The sequence below is a fragment of the Amphiprion ocellaris genome, chromosome 17, assembly GCF_022539595.1.
Source record: "Amphiprion ocellaris isolate individual 3 ecotype Okinawa chromosome 17, ASM2253959v1, whole genome shotgun sequence".
NCBI lineage: Eukaryota > Metazoa > Chordata > Actinopteri > Pomacentridae > Amphiprion > Amphiprion ocellaris.
The window spans coordinates 16,035,921-16,056,551 of record NC_072782.1 but is presented as its reverse complement, the minus strand read 5'-3'; the positions used below and the strand labels follow the sequence as shown (position 1 = coordinate 16,056,551).

The 20,631-nt window shown below is 41.8% G+C and overlaps 1 protein-coding gene across 5 annotated transcripts in view; it reads left to right on the top strand.

Moving 5' to 3' along the window:
• col5a1 (procollagen, type V, alpha 1) overlaps positions 1-20,631 on the top strand; it is a 92,009-nt gene that overhangs the window by 28,785 nt on the left and 42,593 nt on the right. For all 5 annotated transcript variants that reach the window (XM_023281044.3, XM_055019465.1, XM_055019464.1 and 2 more), the window contains exons 5-13: positions 12,053-12,184; positions 13,696-13,803; positions 13,884-14,378; positions 15,006-15,449; positions 15,562-15,618; positions 17,678-17,719; positions 18,228-18,290; positions 18,377-18,451; positions 20,251-20,343. In XM_023281044.3, the coding sequence (XP_023136812.2) occupies positions 12,053-12,184; positions 13,696-13,803; positions 13,884-14,378; positions 15,006-15,449; positions 15,562-15,618; positions 17,678-17,719; positions 18,228-18,290; positions 18,377-18,451; positions 20,251-20,343 (1,509 nt within the window). The remainder of the gene's footprint in view (positions 1-12,052; positions 12,185-13,695; positions 13,804-13,883; positions 14,379-15,005; positions 15,450-15,561; positions 15,619-17,677; positions 17,720-18,227; positions 18,291-18,376; positions 18,452-20,250; positions 20,344-20,631) is intronic.

The following is a 20,631-nucleotide window of genomic DNA, read 5'->3' as shown; positions in this document are numbered from 1 at the left end:
AGGGGGATTAGTCTATGAGGCCGAGGCCCTCAATAATAATTAGTAACAGAGGCTGACTGATGTGACTGATGCTGAGCCAGCTGACCTTTAACCTTACTGCAGCTCAGTGAGAACAGATGGAAAGAAAGAAATATGACATCACCCCTTTTTCCAAAATCGCTGAAGTCGGCCTGCCAAGCCATAGGCGAGATAGATATATGATGGGACATAAAACTGAGATGAAAATTTTACTGCTTGCCGCTCGTTTGGAACCATGAACCTATCATAGCTTTGCAAAACCAAAACCAGGTTTCTACATTTCAAGAAAGACAATCTTTATCTGTAAGATGGTACTGTACATAGACTTTTTTTTCCCAGAAGGTGTAATGGGAAAATGTGATTAATGATTGAAGCAGGGAAGTACAACACTGTTTTATACTGCACGGACTATGTTCACATTTCTAGTGAGACTGTGGACTGTGAACTATTAAAGAAGGCATAAATACAGATGTTTTCGTTGTGTGTGCGTGCATGGATGTGTGTGCATTGTGTGTCACAGCTATTATTTCCCCCAAGCCTACTGGCTGTTGGTAAATTCCTCCAGTTTCCAACAAGATGGCTTCATTTATCCAGCTGTAATTCTGCTCTACTTTTTTTTAGCATCCTCATCATAAGATTGAGGTGATACAGAAACACTTTAAACCTGAGACAGCTGTCAAAGCTGCAGTAACAGTTCAGTGGTTACCGTGGGAACGGACAGATATTTTGTGAGGGATGTTTAAAGCCCTCCTGCTGTGTGTCTGCCAGTTGGGAGACAGGACAGGCTCCAGTGCGTGCAGAAAATGGAAAATATGCCACATAGTTTCCAAATTATGCTCAGGCTGCACTCCTTTCCTCCCCTTACTCCCTTTTCCCCTTTGTAGTTTAGTCTGATCCTGTGTTGACTTTTGCCAGAGTCAGTTACCACTAAGAGGTGGTCAGCATGAAAACACACACAGACACACACACACACAAAAAAAACTATTTGATTTCACTGGCAGGCCAATTATGTTTCAGTTGACTCAAGGCCCTGTGATTTCCGGTCAATCTCTTTAGAAAAACGGCATGTTTTTTTTTTCCACCGTAGATTTTTGATGACAACTTCCTCTGGTGAAAATCAGGTTTTTTACCTTCCAATGTGTCCTAATGGTCTTTTTTATATGCTGGAAGACATATCATTAGTGAAATAAGCAGTCAGCACACCATAACTGAGAATTCCAGACTTGAAAATGCAGATATTCCCAAACATGGATTCAAACTTTTGGGATTTCATATGTAACAAACAGATTAAAATACATTCTGTAAACTTGCAGGGTGGACATTCTGTGTCAATATTTTCCATGTATAGCTGAATTACACTGATACTACCAGTTGCCATTGTGTAATGCCGAGTTGCTTTACTGTATTCGAGCAAAGTTGAAGGTGAGCTGGTGTGCTCAGATTGCATTGAATGCGGAAGGGTGGGTAAAGAGGGACTATGTAGATTAACATAATCTAGAAGAGTTCCCAGCGTAGGGTTGTTGCTAAGTCATTTTTCAAGCAGGAATAGATTATTTCCATGGACAAAACTTCTAAATATCTAATTTTGATGCATAGAGATGATTTTCCAGGGGTTAAATCAATGATTTAAAGGATTTAAAATCACATAATTAAAGTCAGAAAGGAGATAATTGGATTTAAGATTGCATTATGGTGAATGGCGAAGGTTTTTTAGTGCAGACTGTGCCTTTGCTTGCATGCAGCAGTCAGAAGAGAAGTAGTACTTATACACTGAGGTGGTTTGTGGTTTGGTTTGTGACAAGGCTATTGTGGTCGCAGGGCGACTGTCTACCCTCTATAAGTACCATAATGTTTTTTTTTCTTGCAGCATGCATAAGAGTGCTGCGTTTGTGCTTGTGCCAGTAAAGACTAAGGAGGTGATTACTTTATGTATTTACGCATTTTACGTGGTAATCAATGCTGCAAATCTAATGCAAATGAAGTACTCATTCTATCATGGCTTAAATTTATATGTAAAAATCAGTCATTCAGTGTCATTATCTTGAGCAAAATTCACTTTGTGACCTTTCGCACTGTTATTTGTCTTCTTGGCTTGCGGTTGTTGCGTGTATCTCAAAACCGTTTTTTTTTTTTTTATCTCTGTTGTTCTGAAAGTAAAGGCCATCCACAAAACGTGTCCACTGACTTCGCTGCTTACTTGTTTCCGAGCGAGTTTGCCAAGAAAAACCAGAGATAATTTAATACCCATCCCCTCGGTTCTAAGTAGCATTCAGTGAAATAACGGTCTGTGGTTTGTCTGAGGGAAGTCAAGTGGGACAGATGCACCGCTTGGCCTCATTCAGAGGTAATCTGCAGGGGACAGCGGCTGAATCGAAGTAGCCGAGGTGGAGCTGTGCAAACACAGCGCTTCTTGTCTGGCCTTTATTGTCTCGGATATAGCAGAGCAACAGCATCCTCGTCCTGTATGAATGTGGGCGATGCTATATTGTATTAGTTGAGCTTATTTCAGAGTTGGAGGAAAGGACGTCTGTGTGTCGAGAAAACAAGATGCAATGTTCAGGATCGAGAGGCGGGGAGGCGGAGGAGAGGGGAAGCTGGAACAGTAGGTGTGGGGAGGGGAGCCAAAAATTTTGGGTCATACTCTGGAAAGAATGAGGAGTTCTCTCTCCACTGATGTCAGTCTTGGAACAGCAGCCACACCGCATGACATCATCCAGAGGTTTCCTTGGTATCCGCTGATAGGCCAGGCCAGGCTGTTGGAGTGGAGGGAGGGTGGACATGTGTAAGTGGGTGATAAGTTGGGAAGAAGAGGTCACAAAGTATGGTGAAGACTGAGGTTAAGATGTCCTGAAGTAAAGGATTAGCGCTGGAATGAGTGGGGGGATTTACAGACTGCATGATAAGAGTAAAGGGACAGTGCAAAGGACTGAGGAGTATTTAATAGGACTGGGATGATGCTAGTTGTGAGGCTCCCGTGGAGCAACCAGAGCCAGGAAACAGTAGTAAAAACATGCAACGCTAGAGCTTGATGCTCGTAATGAGCTTTAATATCGCACTGCCCTGATGAGTTTTACACATCCTGTTTCCTCATCCTTACCTCAGGACTTGACTTCATTTTTCCTGCAACCCTCATCACAGCTAACATGTTTCAGTCATCTGAGGTAAAGATTTGACAAGATGATTTGTATTTATAGCAGACTTTCCAGATTCTCAGAAAGATTTCAGTTTTGACTTGTTTTCTACTTCGTTTTCTGTCTGTTAACCTTCTGAATCACACCAAGCAGTTTCTGGGTGGTTTTTCGCTTCCTGTCGTATTTTTTTTTCATTTTTCACTGCAGTATAAAGTCCTGCACCTCTGTGGAAACAGCACAACCATGGCTAGAGGTACAGAGGACTAAAACACATCTTTTGTGCAGTGTGACAAAGTTGTAATGCCACAAATCATCAAAACTGAAAAATCTAAAGTTTAATTTCTTTGTTTTTTCTTTTTATAGAAACTGAAAAACCTGTACCAATAGTGGAAAATAGAGGAGCAACTTTACATACTATAGATATTTTACTACTTTAAATTGTCTTCATACTTGTCTCTTATCTGCTCTGTGTAAACACAGCATGCAGTTCAGCCCCCATCTGGTAGCATCTGAGGTCAGCCATAGCTTTACCGTTGTGCTTTTTTTTTTTTTAAGAGTCTGGTTAGACCAAATGCTTTATTTTTGGCAATTTTTTAAATGATACATGCAGAATGAAGTAATTTTATTGAAATGTATTTATTGAAAAATAGATAATTTTTCAGACAAGATGGTACATCATCCATGAGTCGTTCAAATACCATTGAAAATCTGTCATTTTTTTCTTTTTAACAGTTTCTTTTCTGTGAAAAATGGTGTAAATTTGTCTTTAAAAAAGATATCATGTCTTTAAACCCACCCAGCAGATTTTGAAGTCAGAGGGTTAATGGTTACATTAGTAGCTAAAAACAAAGCTGCTGTGGTTCTAGTTTTCACAAATGTGCCTGGTCTCAGATTGTTGTAGTAAAAAGCCCACTGGGTGTCAAAAGACTGTAACAGTTCATTCACTGTTTAACACACGGATAATGGCTTCTCTCCTGGAGCCCCATTAGAGGAGACCTGGAAATCTGATGCCCTGCTTAGGCCTTCGTGACCGCTCTGGTGCAAAAATATAAGGGGGTATGACGGCCCTGTTTTCACGAAAAACTAAATTGTAGCAGCAGATCTTATCACCAGTGGACAGTGTTCAGTGCTGTAAGTGGTCTAAAAGGAACTACAGTTCGTGAGAATGCATCAGGATGAAGCAGAGCAAGAAAACCCTGCAGTAAACAACAGCTGTTTATTACATGAAATCATTTGTGTAAATATAACAATACAATAATACAATTAAATAATGTGAGGCACATCTGTGCAGTAAATGTGTGATTAATCATAGTGCTGTGTAGTAAACAGATGAAAAGATATATGAGAGCTGAGGCTTCTCAGCATCCATCTGCTGTTTTTAAACTCAGCAGCTCTCCAGGGTTATCCACCTTCACCAGTGTCACACAGATGGTTTTGTGTTTGCCTCTGTTGTTTTGGTTTTGTATGTGTGAACAGCATATTGTGTGTCATTTCATGTGGTATTCTGATAGGTTGATTTGTAGAAATGTGTTCACAGCATCAGAATTTGATCCTAAATTTCCCCACATGCTTTCTTTCAGCTTCAAACCTCTAAACCACCAAATGTTTGAAGTACTGTATGTCAGTGTGATTGTTTTGCATTGATGGAAACAGATTTCTTACACTTTCCTCCAGGCTGTCATATTGCACCTCAAACATCTCAGAACTTCACAGTATAGACGGCCCTTAAAACTCTATTCAGAGGAGCGATGGCAAAGTAGTCCTTGACAGAAGTGTCAGACACTTAAAACCACACAAATGTGTTTGATTGACACCCAGAAAACAACTCAGACAAGTTTTGGAAGTACCTGCCTCAAGCAAGATACCAAGAATCCACCTCAGTCATCTCACACTCTAATAACAGAAATCCTACCTTCATGCTCAGTTTTTCTTCACATAATTGCTGATTTAACTTTATTATCGTTTTTGAGGGAGTAGTTCGTGGTGGTGTTGAACTGTGTTGCATTATACAGAGAAGTGTTCCTGTTATTTTAGCACACTCTCAGTCATCTAAAAGGGATGGACATAATGAAATAAAAAGAGCTATCAGTTTAACATTGATTATTCTGTTAGAGCATTTTTTCAGGAAAAGGGTATAAATTCTTTGATTTCAGCCTCTTCAATCTGGATATTTTCTTGTTTCGTTACTCTTCTGTGACAGTAAACTGAATATATTTGGCTTGTGGACGAAACAAGACGTGAAGACGTCATCTTGGACTTTGGGAAACAGTGATCGACATTTTCTGATATTTTATACACTAAACCACTCATTGGTTAGTTCAGTAAATTATTGAGGGATTAATTGACTATGAAGATAACCACATATGCAGGCCTAAACTTAATTTAACTTGCAAATCTGTATGTTGATATGAAATAAAGTTCGGGAGGAAGCAGTGTATTTAAGACATATGGTAATCCACATCTATCTACATACATGCTTTTTTGAACTATCCATCCATCCATCCATTATCTATACACCGCTTAATCCTCACTAGGGTCGCGGGGGGGGCTGGAGCCTATCCCAGCTGACTCGGGCGAAGGCAGGGGACACCCTAGACAGGTCGCCAGTCTGTCGCAGGGCTACACATATAGACAAACAATCACTCACACATTCACACCTACGGGCAATTTAGAATAATCAATTAACCTCAGCATATTTTTGGACTGTGGGAGGAAGCCGGAGTACCCGGAGAAAACCCACGCATGCACAGGGAGAACATGCAAACTCCATGCAGAAAGATCCTGGGAAAGCCGGGACGCGAACCAGGGATCTTCTTGCTGCAAGGCGAAAGTGCTAACCACTACGCCACTGTGCAGCCTCCTTTTTTGAACTATTAGTCATCTAATAATGGATTATTACAGATTTAAGTGTCGAACTTTTTACTGTGTACTGTTGAAAAAATGTAAAGTGTTATATTGTGGCATAGTTTTGCAGTCATGGAGATATCTTTAAAGCCCAGCATGGACATATCAGGGCTGCAACTAACAATTACTTTCATTGTCGATCCATCTGTTGATAATTTTCTCAATTAATCGATTAGTTGTTTGGTTCATAAGATGTCAGAAAATAGCAAAAAACTGTTGATTGGTATTCCTAAAGTTTAAGATGATGCCCTCAAAGGTCTTGTTTTGTCCACAACCTAAAGATAATCAGTTTACCATCAGAGAAGTGAAGAAACCAGCAAGTATTTGAAGTTAAGAAGCAGATATCGGAGAATTTAGACTTTTTTTCCTTTAAAAATTATTCAGACAGATTATATTAGGCATTTAAGCGGTTACTTGTTGCAGCTCAAGTATATTGTATTGAATCCAAACATAGTTGTGTGCTGTTGCATTCACATTTGTATGCATTATCTTGTCCCAACTATGTGACATGCTTCACTGACAGAGCACACTGCTTTTATAGATTTCAGGCCAGACTTCAGTAGTCCCAGAGAAGATGGAGTTTCCACTACGGATAATTAAGTAAATTTCCCTAACCCATGTCAGATGTTTGTCTTTCTCCCCCACTATTCTCCATATTATTCCTTTCCTGTGTCAGCAACCCCTGAAGTGTGCCCTCAGCACTTTTTTAAAATGTAGATTTCAGCAAATGGCCAAACCAAACACTGAGAATCTATGTCTGTTAGGTGAAGACTGCCGCTCCGGTTTCCACTATCCCAAAAAGAACAGGAAATGGGAATATGGCTTGGCCACACTCCTTAGAGGCGCAGGATTAAAATCTTATACAGAAGGGAGTGTTAACTGAGGGGTGAAATGGCGGAGAAGACCTAGAGGGAATCCAGAAACAGGACAGGGGCAATGAGGTGAGGGACTGGTTACGGTGCTGTGTGGTGGATAAGTGGGGTGGGAGACAGGCTTGTTGCTCTTGGCAGCAGCTCTGAGCATTGAGATTGCACTGCAGTCTGGAAGGGAAAGTGTATGTGGGGGAAAATGTTGATGTCTAGTTAAAGGGTTGAACGTGTGAATTTGTTGCACATGAACACGTGTATGTTTCAATGCATGTCCAGCTCCACAGTCAACATGTGTGTGTAGTTTGTGCGACTTTTTGCGTTGATTTATGGCCCCTGCCCCAGCGAGCTAACCTCTGCAGCATGTTGTTTGGTTTTTGTGGTTAGGCTGGAGAATGCCCAGGCACTGGGACTGTGATGGTGTGGGCTGGCAGCAGGACCAAGGCCTGGCTCACAGCTCAGGGGGAACTGTGTAAATATGTTGTGAAAGTAGCTTGCCTTAAAATGCAGCAAGGACCTCCCAGAATCTTATCCTGCTTTGTGGGGCCCTCCTACCCAGTTTTTTCTCCTCGCTGACATCTGACCAGAAAAATGATGAAAACTAGACTGAGCTTCTTTTCTTGTTTAAGCTGCTGTTTTGTTTGTAGCTTACAAGGTAAACAGCCATTATCAGGTGTCCCTGGGGGATATGGCGAAATAACGAGCATCGGTTTGTGCTGTTTATTTCACGGTATGCTGCTCTAAGCCCGAGAAAGCCCAAATTTCGTGGCATGCTGAGCCCGGCCCCCCTAAACTGATCAGCGGGGGGCCGCTTGACATCACCTCAAGACCTTACGCTAATCAAAAAAAGCCTTTGTTGGTCTTCTTTCGCCTCATGCCTGAAATATGTGTATATGCAAGAGAGAAAAAGAAAAAGAGTCGATCTGTTTGCATTGTTCATTTTCAGGTTTTAGCCCCTCGTGCAGCAGTTTATCCCATTTATCTGTTGTCTTGTGGTGATTTTGTGTTTAGCTTTTGGTCCTGTGCATCATATTTTTTAATTCAGAAGGGGAGAACACAATGAACTCGGTCCACCCTGCAGGATTGTGGGTCAGATTCAGATGGAGACAGATGTTTGGCTCTGTGCTCACTGGAGCACTCTCCTGCCCCCATCTGGACACAAGCAGAACATCCGACAGGGATAAATATGTGGGGGCAGGACAGGGTGAGGTTGTGGAATGAAAGCCTGAAAAGATGATGAGCCGTTTCATGTGGTAAAATGCAGAAACAATATATCAAGATGAACATTTTACATGCCATCCATCAGTGTGCATTTGCTCTGCTTCCTTAATCTAGCTGCATTACAGTCACCTGTGGATTCATGTGTGTGTTTTTGTTGCTTGCGTGCGACTGCCTTCGACTGTTTCTTTAACATGAAGTATGTCAAGTGAGGTTGGCCGATGCTCACAGCCACAGGCGATGGCTTTTCCACCAGATCTCAACATGAGGAGAGCGTTGGCCAGGAGCAGAGTCATATTTCAACCCAGTCCAGGGAGATGCTGACAACGGCAGCCCTGTTATTGTCTGAAAATTCCGGCTTAAGCACCACTCTGATGTGCCACATGATGATCCAGAGTGAAAAATGTCACTGTCCATTCTCTAACAGGAAAGCTGATTGCATGTGTTTTTATGGTTTCCCCCAGAGATTCGGATGTGATGCTATAATTCCAGTGTTTTTTTTTTTTACCACTTGATGTGCTCTGTCTGGGATTGGTTGTGCTTGTGTGTCTGCATTCACACGTAACGCTGTATTTTAATCATCTCATACATGGCATACGAGTCACATCGAGCTCACACCAATGCGACTTGGTGAAGAATAAGCTATAATTTCCTGTTCTTTTTAAATGTAGGGGTTAACCAGTCAGCCTTACTACATGCTGAATCCCTGACTCTGCATATACAGTAGTTGCAATGCAATTTCCTGTTATCAAAATATAGCGATGTTGCTGCCATTTACAGTAATGGCGTAAATATCTCATGCTTTTAATGGGTTGCTGGACCAAGTTCACAATTCACTGCCAGCATACAAAATGAGAAATTTAGCATTAGCATACAGCTGGGGTACAGTATCGGAATATTTACTGCTTCCCTACATCTGTAAAACAGCGGCTTATATAACATTTGGCATCAGAAGCTGTCGAGTGACGTGTGGTGAAAAGCGCAGCTCTGACTCAAAGAAAGGAAATTAGAGGCAGCCTCAGTGCTTGTCACGGTGGATCAAGACTTTGACAATAGTTTTACTGTGAAGGTGTGCAGCCTTCGTGTAAATTTAATTCACTGTCACTGTCAAATATATATGTCAAAATGAAATATACATTCGGACAGGAGGCATATTCTGCGCACAGACTAGCATGCATGCATATTTTGTATATAATCACTAACTGTATGTATGTAAGGTAATTTATTCTTTACACTTTTTAAATTTACTTCAGTACTGCATACACACTTTACGTTACTTGTGTAAAATGTATAGGGACAATCTGACCTGCTCCTTCAACAATTTAAACATTCGTTTGCATTTATCTCTCCTAAGTATTTATGTGTTGTGTACATTGAGGAACACTAAACCTGATTTCAAACTCCTTGTATGGGTAATAAAAATTCAGTTCAATTCAATTAAATACAAATTTTAAGCTGATAATGTCAATTGTGTGTTCCCCATCAGTGTCTACACATGCTCAGAATCAGAAAACAAAAGAAGCCTGCATGTCAGATTAAATATATGACATTAATATAACCATTTGCTATTGTTTGAATAAACTGAAGGCAAAAACATGGAATGAGAACTCCATGGATTTTACATGGTAAAGTCAAATTACTCACTACAGGGAAGAAAAATATTTAGAATGTCAGAGTCACGTCATCAAGGTTATCCCAAATCTGCATTTTATAACAGAAAATACCAGAATATCTGCATTACCATTGGTGTGGAGGCAGAAGGGTTGAAATGAAGACACGCTGTAAAGTTGCATCATGGGAAAAATACTTACGATGTTTGACCCATACTAAGAACTGGAAGAGTCTACTGCATTGATTTTTCCATTCCATTTTCTCCTCTGAGTGCAGCTTTAACTAGCTAGAGTGCCCCTCGAAGTAGAAAAACTTTTCTTTGCTATTCCATCTGAAGTTGGTTTTGTGCTGTGCTCACTTTCTGCTCACTTGCTTTTTTTTTTATAGCCTAGAACTTTTAACATCGAATCAAACTTCATGTGGCTGGAATGATCGGAGCCACATTATCTCATCCTTTTTTTTTTTCTCACCCTCACATATCTTTGGTTGTAGAGTTCGTACCATCAGATGTAGCCGTCATCTTTTTCTGGCCTCAGTAAGACCTATTTTAAGAGCCCATTTTTCTGTCTAGGTATGCACACGCCTCTTTCTTTCACTGTGTACATGTCACACATTGTTAAACACGTTCTGCGGTGATACGCTCGGTGCTGCAAGGATGTTGTCCTTAAATTAGGTGTGTGATTAATTATTTCATCTTAGCAAACTTAGGATTGCACGTCTTGTGGCCATAATCTACCCTGACATTCCTGTGGCTGCTCTGGGAGATGCAGAAAAAGAAAGTGGAGAAAAGAGAAAGAAAAGAACAAGAATGGCATGTGAATAGGAAAGCAATGCTCCAGACGGCGGGGCTGTTTTGTTGTGCAGGGGGCTTATTTCTTATTGAGTGTGACCTCATTTCAAACACTGAATTCCCATCGTCCCCTTTCAGTGCAGCTGTGACACATGGTTTTGCAAGAATAAGGGAGACAGAGCGTCAAACTGATACCAAGTCTCGCCTCCTTGCGGATTGCAACTTTAGACAAACGGCTCAGAGGTAGCCATTTGAAAATTTCCTGGGAGCTCAGGGTACATAGCTGGAAGTACTGTGTAATGGCTACTCCAGTTCTTCTGTTATGGAAGAAGGGATTTGTTTTCCTGCATCCACCATAAACCCTGCTGATAACATAAGCCAAGGAAGGAGCAGGAAACATCATCTTACAAAGTGTTTTGCAAGGGTTATTAGAGGATCCGAGACATGGAGTTCTGTATGGTATGTTCGAGTGCAGCAGTGGGATTGGTGCCTCTCAGTGAACTGTCACTGGTTAGACCACAAATACAATCCGTTTCTGTTTGTCAGAAAAGACAGCAATCCGAGGAGAATTTTCAGCTGGAAAGACATGCTGAGGGATTTCAGACTTTTGGCATTTGGATATAATTAAAAACACTTGATCCCCCATGGCGGTCCGTTCCCATAGTTGCGTCGCTTGACGATTCTCCTGCCCCCTGAAAACCTATTTGTTTCAGCTAAGTTGACACTGTATTTGATTGATGTGGAATGACATCACTGGGTTTGGAAGTGTGATGGTGACATGTTTGGATAGACACAACACAGAGTTTTGGTGCCATATGCATTCTTTTCAGAAACATGTGGCAAACACACCCTGCTCCCTATGTAGCCTGGGGATCCTTGTGAGCCTTTGCTTTTTCTCTCTTGTCCTCTCATGCTCTTTTTCCATCAATGTCTTCTAGCCTGTTTCTTTTGTGAGTTTTCTCTTTGTTACATCTCCGTCTTCTGCTCCTTTTCCACCCCCACACCTCGACTCAGTATATGCAGACACCTTATTTAGTCAAATGGTCAGCTATGTGCAGGTCTGCTACTATACTCCACATGCAAAGCTGATCTATTTGTCTCTCAGTGCCGGCCTTATATATTCTGTTTTTTAAAAAATGCACATTTTGCTTGAGAATCTCTGGTTGTTCTCAGCAGCTACATATAGTCAGTTGTTCTACGTTGTCTTCTAACTGCACAGTGTTTGCTTTTTGTCTCACACTCAAATCTGATGCAAAACGGCACTCTTGGACCCTTGACAAAGTTCTTCATCATTTAGTCACTCTGAGATTCCCCCAGCTTGACCTACTTTCAGAACTGCCTGTTCTGCAGTCGTATCACATGTGCAGATGTTGATGATTTCAATTTTCCCCACAGGTCACAGAGAGTCAGATTGCCGCCTCTATTCCTGCCAATTGTTTGCTTGTTTACTTACATGCACGACTTTCAGCGATGTCAAGTGAATCTCATGGCTTCTCGTTTCTTTGGGTTTCCAGGGAGACATCCAGCAGCTAATGATTGTAGCAGACCATCGTGCTGCCTATGACTACTGTGAGCACTACAGCCCCGATTGTGAAGTGCCGGTGCCCGACCAGCCCCAGAACCAGGACCCCAACACAGACGAATACGTGAGTAACGTTTCTGTTCTCCTCTTCACCTTTAAATTTGAATTATTCAAATGTTTAAACCTCTGAACCCCAAAGTCATGTTCTTTAAAAAAAAAAAGAAACTGTAAAAACAGAATTGTGGGATTTCCAACTGTCTGACAGTCCTTGAACATACCATGTGTCACATGTGGTTTGTGTTCAGGAAATGTAGCCAAATCTAATGCCAAAACATGTGTCATTAAAAAATTGGCCAAAAATACACTGTCTGGTCTACGTAGATCATGTAAAAAAAAAACTACAGTTTCTCTGCTACTTGATGAAACTCTAAAGCAATGAGTGACTCAGCTGCAAAAAACAGTCACTTGACAAAAATTCAGGGACTGTTTGGCTTAACTGGGCTGAACTAAAGGCTGTGTGGAGCAAATGGAAGTCAAGCATGGAAACAAATTGAAAATGTAAGTAGCAAAATATCTGTAGTATGTACAACCTCTATTTTTTCAGTATTTGCAACATCCGTAGACACATGTTATACCTGCAGATTCTGTTTTTCTGTAATTTCTGTAAAAAAATATTAAGAAATATATGTATTTTTCCATTTTATACTGCACAAAAAACAGTTTTTGAGTTCTCTCTATATCCACCTGAGATGTTTCTATAAAGGTTCAGGACTGTTTTGCAGGGACAATTAAGCCTACAGTGAATAAAAATGTGAAAGACATCCAGAGACTGCTTGGGGTTCAGAGGTTTCACTTGTAAATTCAGAACTCGAAGTGCAGCTTTACAAACACAAGGCTCCCTATTACTAGAAGCAGCATACTAAATAATGCTAGACATTGTAGAACCCAGCAAGAGAACCACCTTGTGTTCCTCTGGCTGACCTTAATCAACGGAAGTTCAATAATTGTCTCTAATACTCAAATCAGATCTTGGTTGGATCCTGTGCTGAAAAGAGTCTCTTGGCTTATGCAAGAGAACTGCAATCTGCCAGAGGAAAGTGCTGACTGGGAAGAACAGTGTTATCAGGCTATGCAGTTAGTTAATAATGTTCAGGAATGATGTGGTGCCTGCCTAAGCCTGCATTGTTGCACTGTATAGTTTGCTGCACTGAATGCCGATATGCTGTGTGCATACTAATTAAAGGCGTGTCAGAGAAGTGCTGCAAGATGAGCAGGAAGCTCTTCCTCTTGACCTGTTCGCTTTGCCCCAGAGCCCACTAGGTACACAAAAACTTGTCATGATTTTTTCTCCCCCTAAAGATGGGTGACAGGCTCATTAAGAAAACTGTGGAAATGCAATTTGTCACTCAGTCGTTGCAAGTTACGACAGGGAGATACAGCGTGAGGTTTCCTCGAATAGAAGGCATTCCTGTGTGCTTCTGATCAATGGCCAGCCTGTCGCACATACATCAGCCAGCCAGAAGCAACAAGCAGTGGATCATATTTAACAAGCATGTTGTTAATAATTAATTGTTATTCTTTCTCTCTCTCGGTCACACTCTTGCTCAATATCATTGTGATGTTTTTCTCCTTTAGCACACAGAAGAGGATAACTACTATTATGAATACCCTTACTATGAGGACATGGATAGCAAGCCTTATGAATCAACTCCTGATACTGAGACAACCACAAAAGAAGTCAAGGTATTATATCAATAAACAGAATCAAGCATAATCTTATTATTTCAAAAGCAACAAGTAATAATGTCCTCTTTGCAATACAGGTGACAGACGGAGACACCGTGGTGACCACAGTGGAAGAGATTTTGAAAGGCGGTTCTGGTGGCACAGGTGGCAAAGTCTTGACCTCCACCTCTATCTCCACCAGCTCATCCTCTGGCGGCACGTCGTCCAGCTCATCCAGCAGCTCATCCAGCAGCTCATCCAGCAGCTCATCCAGCAGCTCATCCAGCAGTTCATCCAGCAGCTCCTCAGCGAGCTCTTCAGGCACTGCAGGAGGAGACGCCTACGGAGAGGAGACCAGCCCTTACGACAGCTATGATGGCTACGAGACTAACTACGAGACGTATTACGATGAGGCCACAGCCGCACCCGACGGTGATACATCTCGACGCGTCACCATCACCAGCATTGGCACCGGAGGTGACCTGGACCTCGGAGCAGTGGGGAAGATCGACTTGGGTGCCGGGACGGTCGAAAGGAAGGTCATCACCAGCGGTGGAGGAACTTTGATCACAAACACAAGCAGTAAAACAACAGTAGGTTGACAGTAATCGCCTCAGTTAATTGTCGTTTGCTCTGTAGCAATTCTGTTATTTGCTTTGTTATCCACTTTGCTCATTTGTCTGGGAAACATAAGCAGTTAATTATTTTGTCTTGTGTTAAAATCCACCAGTCCTCACGGGGGAAGCAAAGCTGATGTAGGTACATATTAAAAGTGCCTTCATGAATTAATGCTTTTATAGAAATGTCCAGTGCTGCATCTCTGGTAAACAAAAAGGTGTGCAGAAAATTAATCAGCAACTATTTTGATAATGAATAAATCATGGAAGTTATTTTTAATGTTCCATTTTCTGAAACGTCTTATGTGATAATCAACTCATTGTCGGCTGGGCAAAACAAGACAATATTTTGTCGACATTTTATAGACTGAATAATCAGTTAATAGAGAAAACATTTGATAGAACTATAGAGAATGAGAATAATCATTACTTGCAGTCCTGCTGTGCTACATGGAAGGCCACAAATACAGGACACATTTTGTATAATATATCTCTCCCTTTGTCACTTGTGTTGTGGATGTTTTCTATGTAGAATATTTGACAGTAATGTCCCCATTTATCCAGTTATATTGTATCTTATTAACTATATCTGTGCTTCTGTAGGTCGGAGGTTCCTATGACGACTATGGCGATGGATATGATTACGGAGTAGACAGCCACTACAGCACTGGTGGAGCTGGTGGCAGCAGCAGCAGTAGCACAGTTCACATCAATGGTGGAGGCGGTGGCAGCAGCAGTAGTAGTTCTACCATCACCATCGGGGGCGGGTCTGCTGGAGGTGGTTCTGTGTCCGTCGGAGGTGGTTCTGTATCTGTGGGAGGATCTTCCACCTCTGGAGGCGGATCAGCCAGCGCCGGCACCGGAACTGGTGGGTCTGTTACCACTGGCACCGGCCTAGGCATAGATGGCGACGGCGACTACACAGATCTGGATGGGTTTAAGGAGGACACCATCGATTATACCGATCTAGAAGGCTATGACGACCTGGATTACGGCGACCAAGATGGCAAAGTGCTGCCTGCTGAGACCAACGAGTATTACGGACAGGTGAAGGACATACTGCCAAAGACATGATCTTGATGATGAGCAGGATTGCATGTTGAGAGTGACAGAGAGGACGAGGGTTGATCTGGTTTGTGTCTGTGTGTTTGCCTTGTAGGTCGATGGAGCTCGTGGTGAGAAAGGACAGAAGGGAGAGCCTGCTGTTATTGAGCCTGTGAGTATCACTATTTGAACAACAAATTTGAGCAGCAGATGTAGGCTGCATGCGTGCACAAGGGTGCATGTGAAGACATATGTGTGATCGACGTCTAAACACAATCCACCCTTTACTTCTGAATGAGAATTAGTGAGCTGGTCACAGTCATTAGGGTCCAGCAGACCCTTCTCATGGTATCCTTGGACAAGGCCTCGTTCCTGGCTGTTCATCAGGACTGCAGCATAAACATTTGGAGAACGGCCATGCAGGGATTGTCAATAATCTCTAAACACAGTGTGGGTAGTGTGTAAACACAGGGGGAGATGGAGGGAGGAAGGGAACACGAGGAAGAACAAAAGGGAGTAAGAAAGAGTTCTCCTGCCTCTCTGCCAAAAAATGATGTCTAATTACAAACAGGTGGAAGCAAATAACCCAGATTCAGATACTCTTATAAATGAGGCTGACTCCTCTTGTATGTTTGCAGATGTACATCAGACACAGAAGGAATTTACATCGCTAATACAGCCACAGCTGTTTCCCTTCAAACAAATGTCACTCGGCTCCACTCAGTATACATGCCTCTGTGACTGAGTGTCTTTGTGTTTACACGTGAGAACAGAAAGCAGTGTGTGTTTTTGAATCTATTTCCTCGATGACGCCTTCTGGACACGCCTGTGTAAGCATGTTCCAGGACGTATTACCATCCAGTCTGAACACACATTACCACCCGGCGTCTTTTCTCTCTTGTAAACGTGCAAACAGCCGAGGCAAATATGAACAGTACACACACTATATCAGTATGCACACTATAGGTGGAACATTGATGTAACCCACAGAGTGTCAAAGATAAAATAATGATGAAAATGTTTGGAAACTACAGTGTAGGGGTTAAAGTTTGTGGAATGAGTGGATTTCTGCCCTCATGAAAGAGAAAGCCAGATTGTGACCGCAAGAGCAAACAAACAAGGCAAAATCTTTATAGCTGCAGAGCTGCAACAATGTAATGTGAGCTAGATGTTGCACCAAACTAACATGGCTCACTGTTTTTGCCTGTACAGTGTTATAAAAACACATAGATAAGAATAATTCTGGCCTTGCAATTCAACTAGATTCTTGTGAAATGACAAGAGAATCCATCCTGCCCAGCTTCATGCTGTGCATTTGTGATTGAGCCACAGACCAATCAGTGTACAACGAGGAGATACTGACAGCTACAGGTTGTTTACAGGTGTTTTTTTAAAACATAGCTTTGTCCACGCTCAAACGGAGATTCAGGTCACTGAAAACTGACCTTTCAGAAACCTCCTTCCAGGTTGAATGTTTTTAGAAAAAGTGTCGATATACAAACAGGGACAGTCTCTTAGAAACAATGAGAAAGAAGCCCACATTTGCTTCCCAACTAGGTCTTATCTGAAAGAGCGTGCCCTTCTCTAAGACAGCACAACTAAGCCTCTCCGTCCACTTTACACAGACACACTGAAAATGATTTAGCATGGACATAGCATTACATGTGAATTAGCCCCTGATAGACAGATAGTTCAACCAATCACCCTCCATGTGTCTACCCTTCTCCAAGCAGTTTCCAAGAATAGCTTCTCAGATGATTCTGAACCGTCTGGCGCGTCAGGTTTAAATCATTCCAGAAGATGCTGTCATTAGACACATGTACAAAACTGGTTCCATGTTGCATGTACGATCAAAGAGCACATTCAGCAGTAGGAACATATTAATTATTCCTTCAATTCATTTCGATCTGATTAGGTGCTTCCCCTAGCTTGTCCAGGTAGAGGAACACCTCAGAGTGTCCTTGCATTTGTTTGCAGCCTCCTGTTCTCCTTGGATTAATTGCAAGCTCACCTGAAATGACAAGCAGGAATGTACATGAAGGTAGCAAAGATGGAAACTTGATAGTGGACTGTGTTGGGGCATGTTTTCATGCATATTTAACTCTTACCCAAAGCTGTGTATTAATAGACTAGCTTGGGAGTGCACCATGTGACATGTGCTCATGAATGAGGCCATGAGAAAATTGTATTGACTCCTGTGGTGTCTGATGATTTGTGTTTGTGTGTTTCAGGGAATGTTAGTGGAGGGTCCTCCTGGGCCTGAGGGGCCAACAGTAAGTCAATATGTCTCCAATTCTGACACTTTTTCCTCTCTAAACTTCCTATTTTTGACTCTTAATCACTAGCATTTTCCTTGGTTTGAAGGTTGATAAAGAAAAGCTGACAAAGGTTGAAGTTACACATTCAATATTTGTCTGCACTGCATTACAGTTCAGGTTTTAATGCTTTGCTGTATAAAATCACTGCCTCCTAATGCAAAAGGAGAAGAAGAATCGTAGACATGATCAGATGTTGTATTATTTATATAGGAAGATTTTTTTCAGACAGTTTGTGTTGACACCCTGCAGATGGAGTCTTCCCGAGGCCAGCCATTCAAGTGCTGAGCTACAGTATAGACAAATAAAACGCGCCTCACAAAGGATTTACAACTCAAAAAGCTGCCCCGTATTAGTACATGCATTCCTTTCTCCTGTATGTGACCACTTTGTTAGATGAAGGCGAGAACTTTGCATTGTTTTATGCATATGTACGGAGTCACATAAGCTCTTCTGTTTGTAACAGGGTCTGCCCGGACCCCCAGGTGCTTCTGGCCCATCAGGCAGCCCCGGAGATGTTGGAGAGAGGGTGAGTAGAACTTTTTATATAGATTTTTGTTGCTGGACAAACGCACAAAACAAATTTGTGACTGTGTGTTTGTGCTTCCATTTCAGGGTCCTCCAGGTCGTCCTGGTCTTCCTGGTGCTGATGGTCTTCCAGGACCCCCTGGTACTGTCCTGATGTTGCCTGTAAGTAAATAACAGTTGTTAAAAAGAAGAGTGAAAAGCAAATATTGGCGAGGCTGTCTTTTTTCCATGTTTAGCCCTTTCCATGGCTTTGTATTGTTGTTTCGTCTTTTGTTAAAGCCAAGTATGATGCATCTTTCTGTTTTATCAATAACCCTGACATGTGCTTTACTCTGTGTACTGGAGTGAAGGGGATTTCCTATGACACCCCCCTTTATTTGATAGACCTTACAAATATTTTGTGATTTAAATCTGTGCTTTAGCATCCCCTTGTGGCATGTTAAGTAAGTGTGGTGGCCCCTTAATGTCTCACCTGTTGTGCTCACTCTTGGCGGTTTTTCACTCCCATCAACTCAAGTCTACATTTCGTAAGACTTCTCCACTAACATATTTTTAACTTATCCCACATTCTTTAGCCAAAATTTAAGCTATCGGGTGTCTTTCGAGGAAGTCGTCTGGCTTCAGGTAGGAAGCAAAGCAACGCAAGCGAGTTCTCTGTAGCTTCAGCTGCGTCCCATGATTCAACTGCTGCTGCCATTCTAACGACTTCCTACGAAGTCTGCCTTCTTTGTTTTCTTTTCCTTGTACTTGGAAGATGTCTGACACTGCTGCCGTTGGACCTGATTAGTTGTACAGATGTGAAGTTGTGGTTTCAGGGGTCCGCAAAGCTTTTCTGGCCGAGCCATGTGGCAAGCTCTGTCTGGAGAGTTTTTCTGGTGTATCCACTGGCAGAAAAGACGACTTGAAATCTGATCCTTGAGCTCCAAGTCTAATGAGAAACATGCATTGTTGTTTCGCCCTTGTTTCAGAGGACTTTTTGGCTTTGTTGTGTTGAAACATTGAAGTAATGATATGATAAGGATAGCAGGCAAATCTTAACATGAGTGATTCATCTTCTCGTTTTTATCTCTGCTGTGAGTTGGTGCTATGTGAGCAAAATAATGTCATTCCCATGGACTGTTTTCTGTTTCTTGGCCTTCAAATCAGCAATTTAATGCACTAGAACATTCTGTTCAAAGTTTAATCGGGGTTAGGCTTAAGCTGATGGGCAGCATTGGTAAAGAGATGACATCAAGCAAAAGAGAGAAAGATTCAGGCCAACGAGCTCACGGATTGGCAGGGAGAAAAAATGCGACGACAGAGAAGGGAAGGGCCAATACTTAATCAAAATCAGCAGAAAATTAGACAGAAGAAGAAACTGTGGGATTTGCACTGTAGTTGTGAAAATGTGCCGTGGAGAAATGTTGTTTATGGTGCCTGAGCTGCAGTAGATCTGACTCAGCCCTGATGTTCTGAATCAACTGTTTATATTCTGCTTCTTGGTAACAATATCTGTGTGATTTTGAAATCCTGCTCAGTGTTTCAGTTATTGTGTTGCTGAGCATCTGTAGCCCAAATCGACTGTCAGCCTCCTGTGAACTGTGCCATGTAATCCAGCCGAGGATGTCTGGCCCAAACAAACCCGAGTTGCACCAAAAGCCTGGATATTCACTGTTGCTGTAATGCTGGCTTATCACCACCAGATGGCAGTAGAATTCGGACCTCATGCTCGAGGCTGACGCTCACTTCAGCATCTGTTGCATAGTTTCAAAATGAATACACTGTACTGAAGAAATATTGATGATATTGTTGGGAAGAGATGTGAATATATAAACTGAAATATGTATTCTGCTTCAAGCTGGCATTTGAATCATTACAAATGTCCCTCTGGGTTTTCAGTTTTGTGTTTTGTAAGTGCTTTGGGTAAAGTGGTGTCATCATTATTGGAGTGAAATCTCACCAATCTATCATCCCCTCCATAGTTCAGGATGAGCGCTGGAGGTGATTCTGGACAGAAGGGACCTGCTGTATCAGCACAGGAGGCCCAGATGCAAGCCATCATGCAGCAGGCCAGGGTAACAGTTCACCCCTAAGCATACTATCACACTGCAGTAGTCTATTTTATGCTGTTTGTCTCTGCAGTCTCCAAACTTCAAGCCTCTTATTTTGGAATGTTTAATTTTTTTCTTTTCATTTTATTAATGCTTAGGTGTTTTTTTTTTATTTATTTGCCATTTTTGCAACAATTTTTCCAGCTAAAATGTAATATTCAAATATCTTTGTAATTTTGTTTAGCATTTTTAAACAGTTTTTCATTCGTCCCGTTGTATTAATATGCTATTTTTGTACATGTATTGTTATCA